Here is a 17,783-nt window from a genome sequence, read left to right as displayed (position 1 = left end):
TATTCCTGAGTTCAATTACAAGAAATGGAAGATGCTGGGAGAATGTTACCTGTCTGACTGTGAAGTTCCAACTGTGAGGTTGGATGATTAAATAGGCAAGAAAGTGGCAAAAATGGGAAGAAATGGGCTTAAGTGGCAGTGAGCTGCATAAATAGACAAAAATTGTCAGAAATGAGTTTAAAGTTGCAAATTATGGCCAAAAGCAGCATAAAGGTGGTAGGAATGGGCAAAAAGCTGTAAAATGGTGGCAAAACTTGGAAAAAATGAATGGAAAAAAGCAACTTATATGGGCAAAAAGTGGCAGAAAATGGGCTAAAAGCAGCAAAAAAAAAAGCAAAAAGGGGTAAAAAGGAGCAAAAAGGGGGTCAAAAGGTAGGCAACACGGGCAGAAATGGTTGAGAAGTGACAAAAAGGGGGGGCAAATGGTCAAAAGTGGCAAAAATTTAGCAGAAAAAATAAGTGAAAAGTGAGTAAAATGGGCAAGAAAGCAACATGAAGGTGGCAAAAATGGGCAAAATGCCGTGGAAAGGTGGCAAAACTTGAAAAAAGTGGCATCTAATTGAAAAGGCAGCTTAATTGGGCAAAAAAGTGGCAAAAATGGCCAAAAAGATGCAAAAAGGTAGCAGAAATGGAGAGGTAAAGCGGCAACAGGCAGAAACAGGTGTAAATGGGTGAGAAGTGACAAAAATTGAGTTACAGGTGGCAAAAATGGCCAAAGCGGCAAAAATGAAGCAAAACATCCGTGAAAAGTGACTAAAACAGGCAAAAAGCAGCGTAAAGGTGGTAAAAATGGGCAAAAAGCTGTAAAATGTTGGCAAAACTTGGGAAAAAATGGCATTTAATGGAAAAAGGCAGCTTGGATGGGCAAAAAGTGGCAGAAAATAGGCTAAAAGCAGCAAAAAAGGGGGACAAAAGGTAGGCAACACGGGCAGAAATGGTTGAGAAGTGACAAAAAATGAGTAAGGGGGGGAATGGTCAAAAGTGGCAAAAATTTAGCAAAAAAAATCAGTGAAAAGTGAGTAAAACGGACAAGAAAGCAACATGAGGTGGCAAAAATGGGCAGCTGTGAAAAGGTGGCAGAACTTAAGACAAAAGTGGCATTTAATGGAAATAGGCAGCTTATTTGGGTGAAAAGTGGCAGAAAATGGGCTAAAAGCAGCAAAAAAGTAGCAAAAAGGGGCAAAAATGGTAGGCGAAATGGGCAGAAGCAGGCAAAAATGGATGAGAAGTGACAAAAAAATGAATTACGGGGGGAAATGGTCTAAAGCTGCAAAAATGTAGCAAAAAAATCATTGAAAAGTGAGTGAAACGGGCATGAAAGCAACATGAAGGTGTCAGAAATGGGCAAAATGCTGTGAAAAGGTGGCAAAACTTGAAAAAAAAGTGACATTTAATGAAAAAAAGCAGCTGAAATGGGCGAAAAGAGGCAGAAAATGGCAAATTCAGGAGAAATAATAGCAAAAAGCAGGACAAAAATGGGCTAAAAGCAGCAAAAATTGATTAAAGGGGGCCAATTAAAGCCTACTGTACAAGCGTGGGAAACAAACTGATTAATGTCACTAGCAATGGATAATTTCTGAGGTCACAGTTTCCTTTTTTAAGGTTTTCTTGGGGAATAATATTTCAAACTAAGATATAAAAGCCACAAATCATCACAAAAGAACCACATGTGGCTCCAGAGCCACACGTTGAGTATCACTGCTCTACAGATTGAATGGACACACATTCCCACGGAAACACTCCAGAATCTTGTGGAAAGCCGTCAGAGAAGATTGGAGACTGTTAGAGCTGCAAAAAGGGGACAACTCCATATCAAAGTACATGGATTTGAGGGCACTGTCATTACAGTCCCTGTTGGTGGAATGGTCAGGTGGCTGAATACTTTTGTCCATACTTTTTGTCCAGTGTGTTAACGACACACACGAGTAAACATTCAGGGCTTTCTCACATACCCTAAATTGGAATCGTACACAGTCGTGAACATCTCCAGTTCTGGAGAAGTCTAAACAGTCTAACAATTCTGTGTTGTTGCTGTAGTGAACTCATCAGCCTCTCGGGGGCGCTCTCATGACCAGGGACTGTAATAAAGTGCAGTTTGTGGTTGGAGTAGCAGGTGAGATGTGGTCTGACAGTGACAGGCCTTCACCTCCTCCCACGGTGTGATGACAGGACGTCACTGAGGTGTGGATGAATCTGGAGAGAGGAATGCTGGGAGCAGGCCGCCACACGTCCTCATCCTCACGTCAGGGAATAAAGAAAAGCTCCAACAGACTGTGAAAGTGCAGTCTGACAGAAAGAAAGAGCTGCTGAGAGGAGATGAGAGGATACAGAACCATCAAATACACACTCTTCATCTTCTGCTACCTCTTCTGGGTGAGTAGGGACAATTTAAAAGTTCAATACAGAACTTTAAAATCTCCTATCTGGATCGCTTTCAGCACATTCCTGAACTTGGCGCTGCACAGTATTCACACTCCAAAGCATGAGAAATGTCAGCCGGAGAGAAGCTGCGAAAATGTTGAAGTTCCACAGATTTTTAAAAGTTAATCCTCACTATATAGAGTGGGAAAGCTCTAAAAAAAAACCTGTACTGGTTAACTGACAGTCTTTATATGAACTTTACTACAAGTCAAACTGTACACTCCCACTGGCAGAATGCTCTCAGCAGTTGCATTCACATCTGTGTTTATGCTGTCATGAAGGCTCATTTCTGCATGGAAAATTTAGAAGAACTTAAACAATTTGAGCCAATTTGTAATGTTGAAGCAAGATTTATAGTTTCTTTATCCAAGACACAAAAGTAGAGGAAACATTTCCCTCTAAATGTCTCTGATTTCCTCTAAAACCGAGACAGACCTGGATGCATCAGAGGACCTCCACTTCACACCGGACGAGCACCACCACATCTCGTCTTTTAATACCAGAAGTCACTTGAACTGAACGTCGTCTTCATTGTTTTCTTCGTGCATCGCTGCCATGTTAATAGCGACAAGTTCGTCACATAAGGAAATATAAGTAGACCAAATATATGTGACTTTTCAGACTAAAAAGCACAGCGATTACACAACATTAATTTTAATAAACCGATTTATGATCCAAATTCAAGTATCACTTTGCACAGACATAATATGTGACAGGAGACTGGCTGGCCGGACGTCCGTGTCGCCGCCATGTTGCCAGAGGCAGGTTGCTATGTCGTTCAATACAGTAGACAAGGATCGTGCACAATTTTGGAATATAAAGCTCAAACGATGAGATTACATGGATTTAATGAATCATTTAAAAATTATCCGTATAAAAATAATAACTGATAGTGAAATATAAGTATATATAAATAAATTGTAAATCATCTTCGTGCAGACGGTCCATTTTGGCGGAAGTGGTCCGGCACAATAAACGCTGAACCGGAAGTACTTTGTATATGCGTGAAAAAGGCCTTGTTGTAGAAGTTATCGGAATAAAAAGCTCAAATGATCAGATTAATATATAAATATGTAGGCTATATATGTAACAGAGACAAAATACACCTCTGTGGTTCATTATTCATTGTTATAATTATACAAAATTACCTGGCATTTAGCTGGTTTGTATCAGCCTTAGAGAAACTCATTAATCCATGTGCACTGTGTTGTTGTTTGTAGCCCCTCCTTCCTTTGTTTTCTTCTTCGTTGGTCATTTGTAAATATTCTTTTTGCCCCCTCCCCTCTCCCCTTTTGTTCGAATCCCTGTGGGAGAGGTGGGTGTCCATTGTTTTGTTCAAGTTTCCATCCGTTTCCATCCTTGTGTTAAACGTCATGTCTTGTATTTATTTTAGTTCTTATAATGTCCTTACTTATTTTTCCAGCTGTTTACATGTTTGTATCGATTAAATTTCTTGTATTATTACTTTTATGGATGTTTGTTTGCTGCGCACGGTGGGTTAAGCTAGCTCACGTGCACATTGTACACAGCTAGCTTATGTGCAAGTTATTTCAAGCTAACATTTTGCGTACTGTATTTTTGTTTTGTGTAGGATCTGGAGTGGGCTGAGACACTTAAGGGAGTTTTTCTGTCTTGTTATCTTTTGCCAGAGATTAAACGTGATTAAAGAAATCCAGTGTCGCAGTCTCCTTCCAATCATCACAAACACAACGCAGATATTTCCACCAGTTACATATATAGATTCAAAATAGAAAATATCTTTACATTTATGAAACTGTATTGTATATATAAAATTATTTTATTTTAAATCATGGAGTACATCTTTTCATTTAACCGAGAAAATACAAGAAAGCAGATTCTGCTTTTATGTTTCACTGTCAGTTATTATTTTAACATGGATCATTTATTAAATGATCCATGAAAATCCATGTAATCTCATCATTTGAGCTTTTTGTTCTGAAAATGTGCATCTTTGTCTACTGTATTGAATGGCATAGCAACCTGCCTCTGGCAACATGGCGGCGACGCCGACGTCCGGCCAGCCAGTCTCCCGTCGCATATTACGTCTGTGCTCAGTGATACATGAATTTGGATCAAAAATCCATTCATTAAAATAAATGTAACATTATCGTTGTGCTTGTTAACCCAAAAACTTGCGAATTTTTCATCTACTCGTATTTCCTTACTTGGCGGACTTTCCTCTATTAGCATGGCGGCGACACACGGAGAAAACAGCGAAGAAGCCCTTCAGTTCAAGTGACTTCCGCTATAGAAGATGAGATATGGTGTGATTTTCTGACTTCCGGTGTGAAGTGGAGGTCCACGGATGTATCCAGGTACTAGGGCTGAACGATTTGGGAAAATAATCGAATTGTGATTTATTCTTCATGTTAAAGGTGCAGTGTGTAATATTTAGCCTAGTAGCATTTTGCAAAACAAGCTTGGTTAAAATGAAACATAACATTTATAAGTAGATTGATCTAAATTAGTGTTGACATCTGATAAAACATTTTTTAAATTTATGTTTTAAATTAACTCAGAATAAGCCTTTTATTCATACATAGGGAGGGTCCCCTCCTAGGACGCTGCCATCTTGGATTTTTGCATTTTGCCTGTTTCTATGGCACCATAGAAGGAACCAAATAACAGTTAAGCATGTATTGATTTTTAAACTTCACTGGCTCCCACAGTTATCACCAGTGAAATGATCATCACACTCCAGAACTGACTGTTAGATGTTGATAGTCCCAACTTTACACACTGCACCTTTAAATGAAACATTTCATTTATGTCTGTTAAAAACTGCTTTAAACAAGGTGGAAATTTAAATATAGGACAGAATTACAACATTTTAGACTGGTGCAGGTCTGAGTCAAGAAACAAACATATTCTGCAAGGATGCATGAATGAGTATTGGTTTCACATCAGTGTCAGCAGATACTGACCTGATCTCAGCGTAGAGGTGTTTCTGCCAGGGAGATCTATTTAAAGTTGGTCATTTAATTTCTGACTCTAAAGAAGGGGTGTCAAACTTAAGGCCCGGGGGCCAAATCCGGCCCGTGGAACAGTTAAATCCGCCCGCAAGATGATCTCATATTTCTGTTCTAAGTGGCCCATCAGTCTGAGGGCTGCAGATTTCCTCCAGTATAAAAATGTGAACTTGTCCTTGATGATTTAAGATATCCTTGTTAAGTCACAAAATCTGAAAAGTAAGGAGTAAAAATATTTAGATAAGAAATCAGGAATGTGGGAAAAGAAATTAATGTGTTTTAATTTCACATTTTCAATTTTGCATGTCACAATTAGGGCCGTAGACCTTACTGTTCCTGTCCTCTCAGCTGTTGTACAGGAAACGTTCCTGTTCTAATGTTCTGGACACTTTCTGTCTTTATTGTTAACAACATTTCCTAAACAGCTCTCAGACCTGATGAGAGGTTGTCCTGTCAAACATGTTTCCACGGTTTCATCCTCTCACCTTTACCTGCAGAAACACGTCCACACCTCCATGGATAGAGTCTTTGACTTTGTTTGGTTATGAGTTTGAGGATTTCATGTCTTCATGCCTGAACAAACAGCTCCTCTCTGTGTTTTCTTTATTTAACCAGATAAAACCCGTTGAGATCGAGATCTCTTTTAAAGGGGTGACCTGGCCAAGAGGTCAGCAGCACAGAAAGAGTTCCTTATGTTGTTCATGCTCTCCTCATTAAACATCTCTCTCTCTGCAGGTCGTCAGTGCCATCCTCATCGCGGTGGGGATCTACGCCAAGATCGCCAAGGAGAAACGTGGGTCATAGATCATTCTAGCAGACTCTAAATTCCTACTGAAACTCTATTCAGTATCAGCAGAACCCTCCTTCAGGAGCAACGGTTTGAGAACTTTACCGTCACGCTGAGATCTTTTTTCTTTATTCATCCTCATTCTTTAAACTTTAAAAGTTTGTTCTTTTTTTCATCCTCAAACCTTAAATTGTGTTCCAAGGACTGAATTTTTAGTCATGTAAAACATATTTGAACCTCAGTATCAGCTAAAATTAATCTGTAAATATCGGCATATCAGACATCAGCAAAAATCCAATATCTTGGATCCCTGTTTGGGAGTTTAAAGACCCTGTAAAGTGAAATCTAAAGTTTTTGTCTCAACAAACAAGAAATGTATGAATCTGTTTGCCGTTAACGTGAAAACACTGAGATCTATATGTGACTGAATTCTGGATTTAGACTGTTGGAAAGTTTTTCACCTCTTTCCTGGCTGAGTTTAATGTGGGCGGGGCCAATATGTGGGCTCATGATGTCACCAGCCCACAGTAGGGCATGACCCCGCCCCTCTAACACTCCAATCTAAAACCACAGAGCAGTTCATCTCAGTCCAGTCTGTTGTTAGCTGATGTCACTGCCTTTATTAAAGTTAACAGTCAGATAAATGCTGTTTTTTTTGTTTATTGTGAGGTAAATTTACCAAATCTATCAGCTGCAGTGGTCTATGGATCATTGAAAGCATCAGAACAGAGACTGGAGACAGGAAACAGACTGTCTCTTCTCTGGACCCGAGCCAGGCAGCTGTACTCTGATCATGAGGTCAACGTAAGGTCATGGGGTGGGGCTAATAGGATGAGTGATTCATCCAGTCAGATTTTAGCTTTTTTTTTTTTGCTTGTTTTTTTTATTCTGAGAGTGGGTGTGGCTTCAGCTCATTCAACAGACACGCCCACACCATCCTGGAGCAGATTTAACTGCCTCATTTTTATGATTTTGAAGCTTAATTTTATAAACTCAGAGATGTTTTATTTGACTGAAATTTAATTTAGGGGTTCACAACACAGTGAGCTGTCATACAACAAACCTAAATACAGATTTATTTTCACTTCACAGGGTCTTTAAAAAATCAGCTCTGAGTAGTTTAACCTGGAGATATCAACGCTCTAGTTTTTGCTGTTTTTGGATGTGATGGAGAATCTTTCTCTCCCTGTGAGCTCACGGGGAAAAAGTCCAAGAGTGCAGTACTCTGGTAAAAGTACAGTTACTGTGATCAAAACTTACTTAAGTAGAAATAAAAGCATTGATTTCAAAATTTACTCAACAAAGCCCAATTACCCAAAACAAACTCCTCACTAAAAGTAATCTGAGTAAATGTATTTAGTTACTTTCCACCCCCTGTCCATTATAAGCATGTTTATGATATAATGAGGGAGAAAAGTGGTTAAAGAGGCTCAGCTAGCCTCTCAGCTCAGTCCTAGACTCCCCTAGACCAGTGGTTCTCAACCTTGGAGTCGGGACCCCCTTAGGGGGGATCTCCAGATTCCCTAATAAAACTAAGAATATTTTTCAAATTCCACTGTTGCCACTTCACACCAATTTTGCCAGATTTTAACCAGTTTTCATCATTTTTTCCCACAAATTGTAACACATTTTTGCCATTTAGCACCTATTTTTGCCATTTTAAACCCTTTCCACCACTTGTTTTCTGCCTGTTTTTGCCACTTCTAAACCAATTCTTGCCACATAAGCCAAATGTTACCTCTGTTGACCCATTATTGCCACTATTAACCCCATTTTACCACTTTTTATGCCCATTTTTTCCCATTTCAACCACATTTCACTGACCGTCCGCTCTGCCCATTTTGCCAGTTTGACAATTTCTGCCAATATGTGCCTTTTTCTTTCTCAGTTAGCACTATTTTGCCAGTTTATATTGCTTTTCCTTCCTGGAAACATCCAAGACTGTCTTTGAAAACGTGCGTTTGTTCAGGTCTGATGGAGGGAGGAGGAATCATGACTTTCAGAGTCCTGGTATTAAAACGCTGCAGGCTTCATGATGATAATATGAAGGTTTCATTGTCCTCACTCTAACCTAAACTGATGATTTTCTACCTTCTGATTATGAAACTCACTCGTTCTCGTTGGATCTTAAAAGCTGAAAGCCACAAATCACAGCTGGCGTGTTTATTTTTACATTTTTAGTAACTCAGATAAACATGTGGCTGCCTCGTGTTCTTTCACATGAATCTACATGTATTAACACTGAGACAGCCGTGTGTTATTAAAACAATGCTCTGCTGATAACATTCCTGAAGATGAGCCAGGAGAAGAGTCAACCAGACAAGTTACAACCTTGCCTCTGTGTTTCCCGTGAGGTTCAGCCTGGGTGTGTTTGTGTTGTGTGTATTTCTGTGTGTGCGTTTGTGTAGATGTGGTGGACACTCTGATGGTCGACCCGGCGCTCCTGCTGATCGTCGTCGGCTCATTGATGTTCCTCATCACGTTCCTCGGATGTCTCGGAGCGCTGCGCAACATCACCTGCCTGCTGAAAACGGTACGATTGATGACTGATCAACTGGATCTGTCTGACATGATGGATTGATCTGGACTTAATTTGGCTGACTTTTTGGCTGCACCATCCCGCAGTTCCTGGGAATCCTGACAGTGATCCTCCTCCTGCAGATCGCTGCGGGGGTTGTGGGATATCTCTTCACGGACATGGTAACCTCACACCTTTTTCCTCGATATTTAAGATGAACTAAAGAAGCAAACAAAGCCATAAATGTTTTTTTTTGTTTGTTTGTTTTTGAGGTGATGGAGAGGACAGAGAAGCTGATGATGAAGGCCATCGACCGCTACAGAGAAGACCCTGACCTGGAGAACGCCATCGACTTTGTCCAGAAGAAGGTAAAGAGGAAGAATGCATGCATCCAGAGTTACAACTATTGTTTTTGTTGGTATTCATGGGTGCTGTGTTCTCAGTTTCAGTGCTGTGGGGTGGAGAGTTATAAAGACTGGTCCCATAACGTCTACTTTGAGTGTTCAGACACCAACCCCAGCGTGGAGGCCTGTGGAGTTCCATTCTCCTGCTGCATCGGTCTGAACAACCAGGTCAGAAATACTGATGATCACATTCTTAGAACGACCGTTCTGATGGCTACAGAGAGATAAAACCACAGCTGAATGCACCAGTCTGCATCCATCACAACCTACACTTCACCTAAGCTTTTCATTGTACAACCCCAGTTCCAAAAAAGCTGGGGCGCTGTGTAAAATGTAAATGAAAGCAGAATTCAATGATTGTCAAATCTCAAAAACCCAAATTTGATTCACAACAGAACAGAAGCAACATATCAGATTTTAAACTGAGACATTTTACCATTTCAGGAAAATATTAGCTAATTTTGAATCTGATGGCAGCAACACATCTCAAAAAAGTAGGGACAGGGCCGTGTTTACCATAGTGTAGCATCCTCTTTTCTTTTAACAGCAATCCATTCAAGTCTGGGAAGTGAGTCTGCTGGAATTTGGGAGAGGAATGTTGCCCCATTCTTGTCTGATGTAGGATTCTAGCTGCTCGACAGTCCTGGGTCTTCTTCCTTTTCTGATGCCCCAAATGTTTTCTATTGGTGAAAAGTCTGGACTGCAGGCAGACCAGTTCAGGACCCGGACTCTTCTCCCATGAAGCCATGCTGTTGTGATGGATGTGGTATGTGGTTTAGCATGGTCTTGATGAAATAGTCAAGGCCTTCCCTGACAGAGACGTTGTCTGGATGGGAGCATATGTTGCTCTAAAAGCTCTCTCTACTGTTCAGCATTGATAGTTCCTTTCCAGATGTTAGAGCTGCCCACGCCATAGGCACTAATGCAACCCCATACCATCAGAGATGCAGGCTTTAGACCTGAGCCAGAAGAACAAGCTGGATGCTCCCTCTCCTCTTTAGTCCACAGGACACGGCGTCTGTGGTTTCCTCTGACCACAGAACAGTTTTCCATGTTTCCTCAGTCCATGTTAAATGAGCTTTGGTCCAGAGAAGACGGCGCTGTTTCTGGATCCTGTTCACATATGGCTTCTTCTCTCCATGATCCAGCTTTAACTGTCATTGGTGGATGGCACGGCCAACTGTGTTGACAGACGATGATTTCTGGAATGTTCCTGAGCCCATGCAGTGATTTCACTACAGAATCATGCCTGTTTTTAATGCAGTGGCCCCTGAGGGCCCCTTCAGCCTTGTCCCTTGCTCTCAGAGATTTCTTCCATTCTCTGAATCTGTTGATGATATTATGGACTGATGGAGGGGGATTCAAAGTCTCCACACTTTTATGTGTGGGAACATTTGTCTGAAATTGTCCCACACTTTTTTTTAAAGATCTTCTGATGTTCTTTACTTCTGAGAGACTCTGCCTCTCTAAAATGCTCCTTTTATACCCAGTCATGTCGCTGTTGCCAAATAACCAGTTTGCTGTAAAATTCTTCTTCAGCTATTTTTCATTAGCACAATTTACTTTTCCAGCCTTTTGTTGTCCTGTCCCTACTTTTTTGAGATGTGTTGCTGCCATCAAAGTCAAAATGAGCTAATATTTTGATGAAATGGTTAAACGTCTCAGTTTCAACATCTGATATGTTGAGATTTGAAGATCATTGACTTCTGTTTTTCTTTACATTTTACACGGTGACCCAGCTTTTTTGGAATTGGGGTTTAGTTGATTGTTTGATCCTTTCCCATACCTTGCATTTTGAAATGATAAAATGTGTTATTTTAGTTCTTCCAGTGGTCATCGTAGTAGGAGTGGTAGTGGGGGTTCACATATACGAAAGAAAAATTAAAACACTTGTTGATTAGGTTTATTTATCGGAGCAGGAAGGGGGAGAAATATGATTTATAATACAAAAAAATGAAAAAAAAAACATGTATTTTTAAAGATAAATGAAAGTAAATTATTAGGAGAGTTATGGATCTATCTAAGGCATGCAGACTCCTGCACATTAACTAAATTCCACAGAAATCACTGCACTGAAACGCTGCCATTGCTGTGTGAGTAGGAGTTTATCTGCAGTTTTTGATCATAAAAAAAACAAAGTTCCCAAAATAAGAAGCTTGGGACTCTGTTGATCCTAAAGTACAGAAACAAGTCAGTAGTATTTAATATTTTTCCTAGACCAGTGTTACTCAACCCTTCTCAACCAAAGAGCCAAATTGTTAAAAAAAACTTTGCAAGAGCCACAACGTAAGAGGTGAAATGTAGCGAAAACGGGTTAAAGGGGGCGAAAATGGGGAGAAAAAGTCGAAATGGGGTCAGAAAGTAGCAAAAATGGTTGAGAAGTGAAAAAAAAAATGAGTTACATGTGGAAAAAATTGTCCAAAATTGGCAAAAACATGGCAAAAAAAAATGAGTGAAAAGTGACTATAATGGGCAAAAAGTAGGAAACATTTATGCCAAACATGGTATGTAATGGCAAAAGGTAGCTTAAATGGACAAAAATGGTGAAAAAAGGCAAAAATGGGTAGTAAAAATAGTTTTAAAAAAGTGGTATATAATGGCAAAAGGTAGCTTTAATGGGCGAAAAGTGGCAAAAATTAGGGAAAAGTGGCAAAATGGTCAAAAAGCAGCAAAAAATTGGTGGAAAAAAGGCAAAACAGGTATAAATTACACATACTGAGTTAAAAAAATGGCAAAAATGGGAAGAAAAAATGAGTCAAAGGTGGCAAAAATGAGTGAAACGTGTAATTGGCAAAAAGCAGCAAAAGTTGAAATGGGAAAAATGTGGCAGTCAACTGCAAAAAGCAGCTTAAATGGGCGAGAAGTGGGAAAAATGGCAAAAATGGGGAATGGGGGGTGCAAACAGCAAAAGCACAATAAAAGAGGCAAAAACTGGTATAATAAAAAAAGGAAAGAAAAGAAAGGGCCAAAAATAGGATACAAGTTGCAAAAATAGGACAAAAGTGACAAAGAAATGGCAAAATGGGCCTAAAAAGTAGAAAAGTGGATTAAAAGTGGCAAAAAATGAAAAACATGGGAACAAAACGGCAAATAAGGGCAATGGAAACAGTCAGATAAGGGTTTTGTGGACATAAAGACTTTCAAATGAAGACATAGAAGAGCCACAAATCAGCACACGTTGAGTATCACTGTCCTAGACTGATAAATGAGTTTAAACTCTAGTGACCTTACAGCAGCATTTCATCTACTGACATGTAAACAACACCTGTTGTTGTAATAAACTGTATATGAGGAGAGTCTGAAGGCCTGCTGGCCCCCTCTAGTGGCTGCAGAGTTTACTACAGCAACAATCTGTAAATATCACACTTGTTAGTCAAGTTTTTCACACGTTAGATCCAATATTTTTAAATAAATCCACATGCAAAATTCTGGCTAAGAGATATTCTTGTCATTTTTAACATTTTTTCTTCAGAAGTTAAACATTTACTCTAGCGTTTAAGTGTTAAACAGTGCCACAGATAATTAACATAAACTGTTATAAATCCCATCTGGTCTGGGAGCATCATCAGATCTCCTGGAACAGGGGTGTCAAACTCAAGGCCCGGGGGCCAAATCTGGCCAGTGGAACAGTTAAATCCGGCCCCTAAAATCATATGATATTTCTGTTCTAACTGACCCATCAGTCTGAGGTCTGCAGATTTCCTCAACTCATGACTTTGACTTCTTTCTAATATATTAGCCTTTAAAAAGAAAGAAATTTCAATTTCAAGTCTGGACCTTTTTGAACAAATATATTTACTTTTCTCAGATTGTAAGCCTTTAATCTCAAGTGCAAAGTTTTTTGTTTTTGTTTTTTTCACATTTTATTTCTGGTGAAATGAGGTTGACAGTTTATGGTTAATGTTGACCCTGTTAGGCCCTCAGGTTAGACCTGAACCCAGAATCCGGCCCCTGCTGTGATTGAGTTTGACACTCCTGTCCTAGAAGGAGATAGAAAACATGCTTCAGGATAACTTCTGGATTTTTACCTGCAGCCCACCAAAAATAACCCGGGACAATGCTGAGAAATGGAAGGATGGATGTCGGCATCATTATCCGCTGCTGATGCAGAGCTCATTCAAATCCTCCAAGCATAGTTTAGATATCGATATTTTTGTCACCGGTGCTTTCTTCCTTCCTGTTTTTGTCATGTTTCTATTAAAACAGTTTAGAGAAATGGACAGAAAGGACGAGGAAACAGTCATTTTGAACCCCTCTCCTCTGTGTTTCTCTGTTATTCAGACGGTGTTGAACACCATGTGTGGGTATGGGATGCAGCAGCTGGAGGAGAGCTCGGCTAGTGTGGAGGTTTCCACCATCGGCTGTCTGGAGAAGATCATCTGGTGGGCGAAGAACAACCTGCTGCTGGTGGCCGGTCTGACTGCCGGCCTGCTGCTGCTGGAGGTAAAAACACACAGGAGCAGAGGACAGGATGCTGGTTCTTTAGGTCAGTGGTTCTCAACCTTTTCAGCCTGCGACCCCCAAAATAAAGGTGACCAGGGACCCCCAGGTCCCAGCCAAACTGGGTGCCAGCGAAATCCTGGTCCATTGTAAAGTGAAGCTGTGATATTTTATATTTAACCTGAATAATAACAACTCTTTTTAAAGAAACACATTTTAATTCATTTGAGTAGTAAGTAGCCCTCTAAAAAATGTAAATCCTTTTGTTAAAAACAGAATTAAATACGTTAAAATTCAAATTCAAAATTCAATTTTAGAGGTAGCAAAAACGGGTTAAAAATGCCAAAAAATAGATAAAAGTGCCAAAAAATAACCAAAGGTTAGGGGGGGTTCAAAAGTGGCTGAAATGGCATTAAAGTGGTGAACATGGGGAGAAATTTTGCGAAATGGGATGAAAATTGATTTAAACTGGCAAAAAAGGGTTAGCTGAGGCAGAAATATTCAGAAACTGGCAAAATGGGCATAGCAAATAGTAAAACTTGGCTTACAAAGTGGTAAAACAGGTTAATAGTGGCAATAATGGGTCAACAGAGCCAATAATAGGCAGAAAGTGGCAAGATTTGGTTTAGAAGTGGCAAAAACAGGCATAAAAAAAGTGGTGGAAAGGATTTAAAATGGACAAAAAATGTGTTTTTAAGTTGCAAAAATGTGTTAAAATTGGTTGGAAAAAGTGATGAAAATGGGTTAGAATTTGGCAAAATTGGTGTAAAGTGGCAACAGTGTCATTCAAAAATGTTCTTAGGTTTTTTTAGGGCATCTGGAGACCCCCTCTCAGTGTCTCGCGACCCCCAGTGGGGTCCCGACCCCAACGCTGAGAACCCCTGCTTTAAATCACACAAGCTGATTGGCTGATGAGGTGATGTTTTTCAGTGAAGACATTCAGATTAATCTTTAACATGCAGCACCGTGAGGGTATTGTCCCGTCAGTCCTTTTGGCTAAAGGACTAAAGATATGAAAACAATGAGCTTCAGAGTATGCAACCTAATTCCAAAAAAGTTAGGACATGTAAAATAAGAAGAAAAAACAGAAAATAATGATTTAAGAAAAATCAAGCGATTCAACTGAATACAGAACAAAGAAGAGATATTTGATGTTCTATCTGATCAACGTTGTTTTTGAAGTTCTGGATTTGATGTTCATTATGCTCCAACAAAGCTGGCACAGGAGCATGTTTACCACTTTGTTCTATCAGCCTCTCTTTGCTACACTGTCAGCATCTGAGGACTCAAGGCTCTGATTGTTAAAGTATCAAAGTGGAATTCTCTCCTTCTCCTGCTTAAGTACATCATGATCAACTATATGGAGTTTCTGATGTATTTTAATTATTCTCAAGACTTTCTCAATAGGACACAGGTCTGGACTGCATACAGACCAGTCCCTACCTCCTTTCTTGTGAAGCCATGCTGTTGTAACCTGCTCAGGATGAGTCCTGGCACAGATGTTTTTTTTTACTTTGATAACAATCTTGGCTGTCCTTTTCCTCTTCAGCCCAGAGGTCTGGATGGCTTTTATTTCCAATAACAATGTGAAAGGTGGGCTTGTCAGACCAGAACCCCCTCCACTTTAGGTCAGTCCTTCTCAGATGAGCTCAGGCCCGGAGACATAGGAGGAAGGTGGGATGCAATCGCAGACCTAGGTGTCTTAAAGTTACCCTAAGGCAGTGATACTCAACGTGTGGCTCTTTTATGTCCTCATTTTAAATATCATTCGCCCAGAAAACCTTAAAAAAGGGAAACTTTTTTGCCCTTTTCCACCATTTTTTGCCATTTTTCACCCATTAAAGCTACCTTTTGCCATTAAATACCATTTTTTTCCTACTTTTTTTTTGCTCTTTTTTGCCACTTTGTCGCCACTTTTATCCCATTTTGCCTTATCGACATTATTTGTGAATTTAAGCTACCTTTACCATTAAATACCACTTCTTTTCTTACTTTTTGCCCATTTTTGCCACTTCTTTTTGTCACTTTTCCCTAATTTTTGCTACTTTACGCCCATTAAAGCTACCATTTGCCATTAAATACCACTTTTTTAACTATTTCTTTACCCATTTTTGCCCTTATTCTCCATTTTTGCCCATTTAAGCTACCTTTTGCACGTGTTTCCTATTTTTTGCCCATTTTTGCCACTTCTGACTGCTTTTTGCCCATTTTAATCACTTTTCACCCATTTTTTTTTTTTTTTGCCACCTTTTATGCGAATTTTGGACAATTTTTGGCCACCTGTAACTCATTTTTTTGTCACTTCTCACTCATTTTTGCTACTTTCTGACCCTTTTCCACTTTTCTCCCCATTTTCACCCCTTTTCACCCATCTTTGCTGCTTTTTGACCATTTTTGCCACCTTTAACTTATTTTTATTGCTACATCAAGCTGTTTTTGCGACTGTTCACCACTTAGATTGTGGCTCTTGCAGGGTGTTTTTCAGCAGTTTGGCTCTTTGGTGGAGCAGGGTTCAGTTACTCTGGCCTAAGGGATAACCACCAGAATCACAAATGATAATTGGAAGAAGGGAACTAAAGCAAAGTCAGAAAAATCCCAAACCTACGGCTCCTGTTCTGATCATCCCTGAGGAAAAATGACCACACCTGGTCCAATCAAGGCCAGTCAGCCTCACACACCTGAGTCTGCAGTGAGCTGATTCTCTCACCTGTCTCAGTGAGCAGCAGGAGTGAGTGCCCTCGTAGATGTACGGCTTTAGACTTGAATCATAGAGTCTAAGCGTATATTAGTAGATGCAGTAACATCCTGTGTTAACTGACAGTAGTGTTCTGAAGAGTTCCTGAGCCCATGTTGTGATATCAGTCACAGAATGATGACTGTTTTAAGGTCACATGTTATGCAAAAATCACTTTTTCAGGCTAATCTAGCAAAAATATGTGCCCCTGGCCCGTCCGCAATGCCCCCAAGAATCAGATCCCCCCCCACCTTTCAGCTGAAACAAGCCCGTCTCCTGATCTTCTGAGAGGAGGAGAGCCACATCCATTTCCTGAGAGGGGCGGAGTCAGAGAGCTCATTAACATTTAAAGCCACAGACACAGAAACAGCTGGTTCTGAGCAGGGCTGAAACGGGAGGGGGGTTCAGCAGCCAACTTCACAGGCATGTTTTGCCTCACCAACACTGATTGTAGATGGGCTCCTTTTATCCCCAGTCACCGTACTATCACTTCTTATCAATGAACTTTTTGCCTATGAAATGTTCCAGGTGTTTTTAAACAGTCTTTTCTTGCTCCTGTCCCAACTTTTTTGGAATGTGTTGCAGGTATCAACTCCAGAATGTGTGCACATTTCCAAAAAACACTAGAATACATATGTTTGAACCTTCAATCTCATGTCCTTGTGCTGCAGGCTATATAACTAAATGTAGATTATATTCTGTCGTAAACTTTCCCAACTTTTTTGGGATTGGAATTTGAACGATCCATACCTGATCTGACCTTTGAAATCTTTTTGAATACAATAAATAAACCATTTATTTAGCTGTAAAATAAACAGAAATCATAAATGCCAGCTATAATGTTTTATGGACAACAGAAGAATGAAGTTATCAGCTGAGTTTGTTTTGACCTGACTGTTACAATAAGTAATACTAGAAATGTTTCAGATGGAAAATCTAATGTTGTGATGCCACAAAGAGGCTTTGAAGACCTTTTGAAACATTGCACTATCAGGAAATGAAAACTGAGCAGGGTCTGAGAGTGAGTTTGTAATCCGTTCTCTCTGGCGTCTGCAGGTTGGGATGATCTGTCTGGCGGCGGCTCAGATCTCCAGGATCAAAAAAGTCCAACAACAGAAGAAAGAAAACGCAGCTAGAAGCAGATCAGAGAGGAGGGACAGCTACTGGTATCCTGCTTTTGCAAATTTTGATGATTATTAATCCAGATTCTGTTCTAAGCTGAAGGAAAAAAATCTGGAAAAAAAGCCAAATACTTCTCCTGTAAGCTGTTTTATCTGTGGAAGCCCATTTTCACCCCCCCCCCCCCGAAAAAAAAAAAATGTGCAAGTAAGGCAATTTGTGAAAAAAAACAACAACCTATAAGCCATAATTATCAGATGAAAAGTCAAAATTATGAGACAAAAATTATGAGATAATAAGCTAAAATCATGACTTTCAATGACTCATAATTTTGACTTTCAATTTCAGAATTACTTCTTTTTATCTCACA

At 39.8% G+C, this 17,783-nt stretch overlaps 1 protein-coding gene across 1 annotated transcript; it reads left to right on the top strand.

The window, feature by feature from the left end:
- Nucleotides 1–2,316: 2,316 nt before the first annotated feature.
- Nucleotides 2,317–17,565, top strand: zgc:113223 (uncharacterized protein LOC541424 homolog). Its single transcript, XM_041792168.1, has 8 exons — nt 2,317–2,373; nt 6,147–6,204; nt 8,607–8,731; nt 8,824–8,898; nt 8,989–9,084; nt 9,160–9,288; nt 13,402–13,563; nt 17,351–17,565. Exons 1-8 carry the CDS (start codon nt 2,317–2,319, stop codon nt 17,492–17,494), a joined length of 846 nt encoding a protein of 281 aa, XP_041648102.1. The 3' UTR covers nt 17,495–17,565.
- The last annotated feature ends 218 nt before the right edge of the window (nt 17,566–17,783 follow it).

The sequence above is a fragment of the Cheilinus undulatus genome, linkage group 7, assembly GCF_018320785.1.
Source record: "Cheilinus undulatus linkage group 7, ASM1832078v1, whole genome shotgun sequence".
Lineage (NCBI taxonomy): Eukaryota > Metazoa > Chordata > Actinopteri > Labriformes > Labridae > Cheilinus > Cheilinus undulatus.
This window is presented reverse-complemented; position numbering and strand designations above follow the sequence as displayed.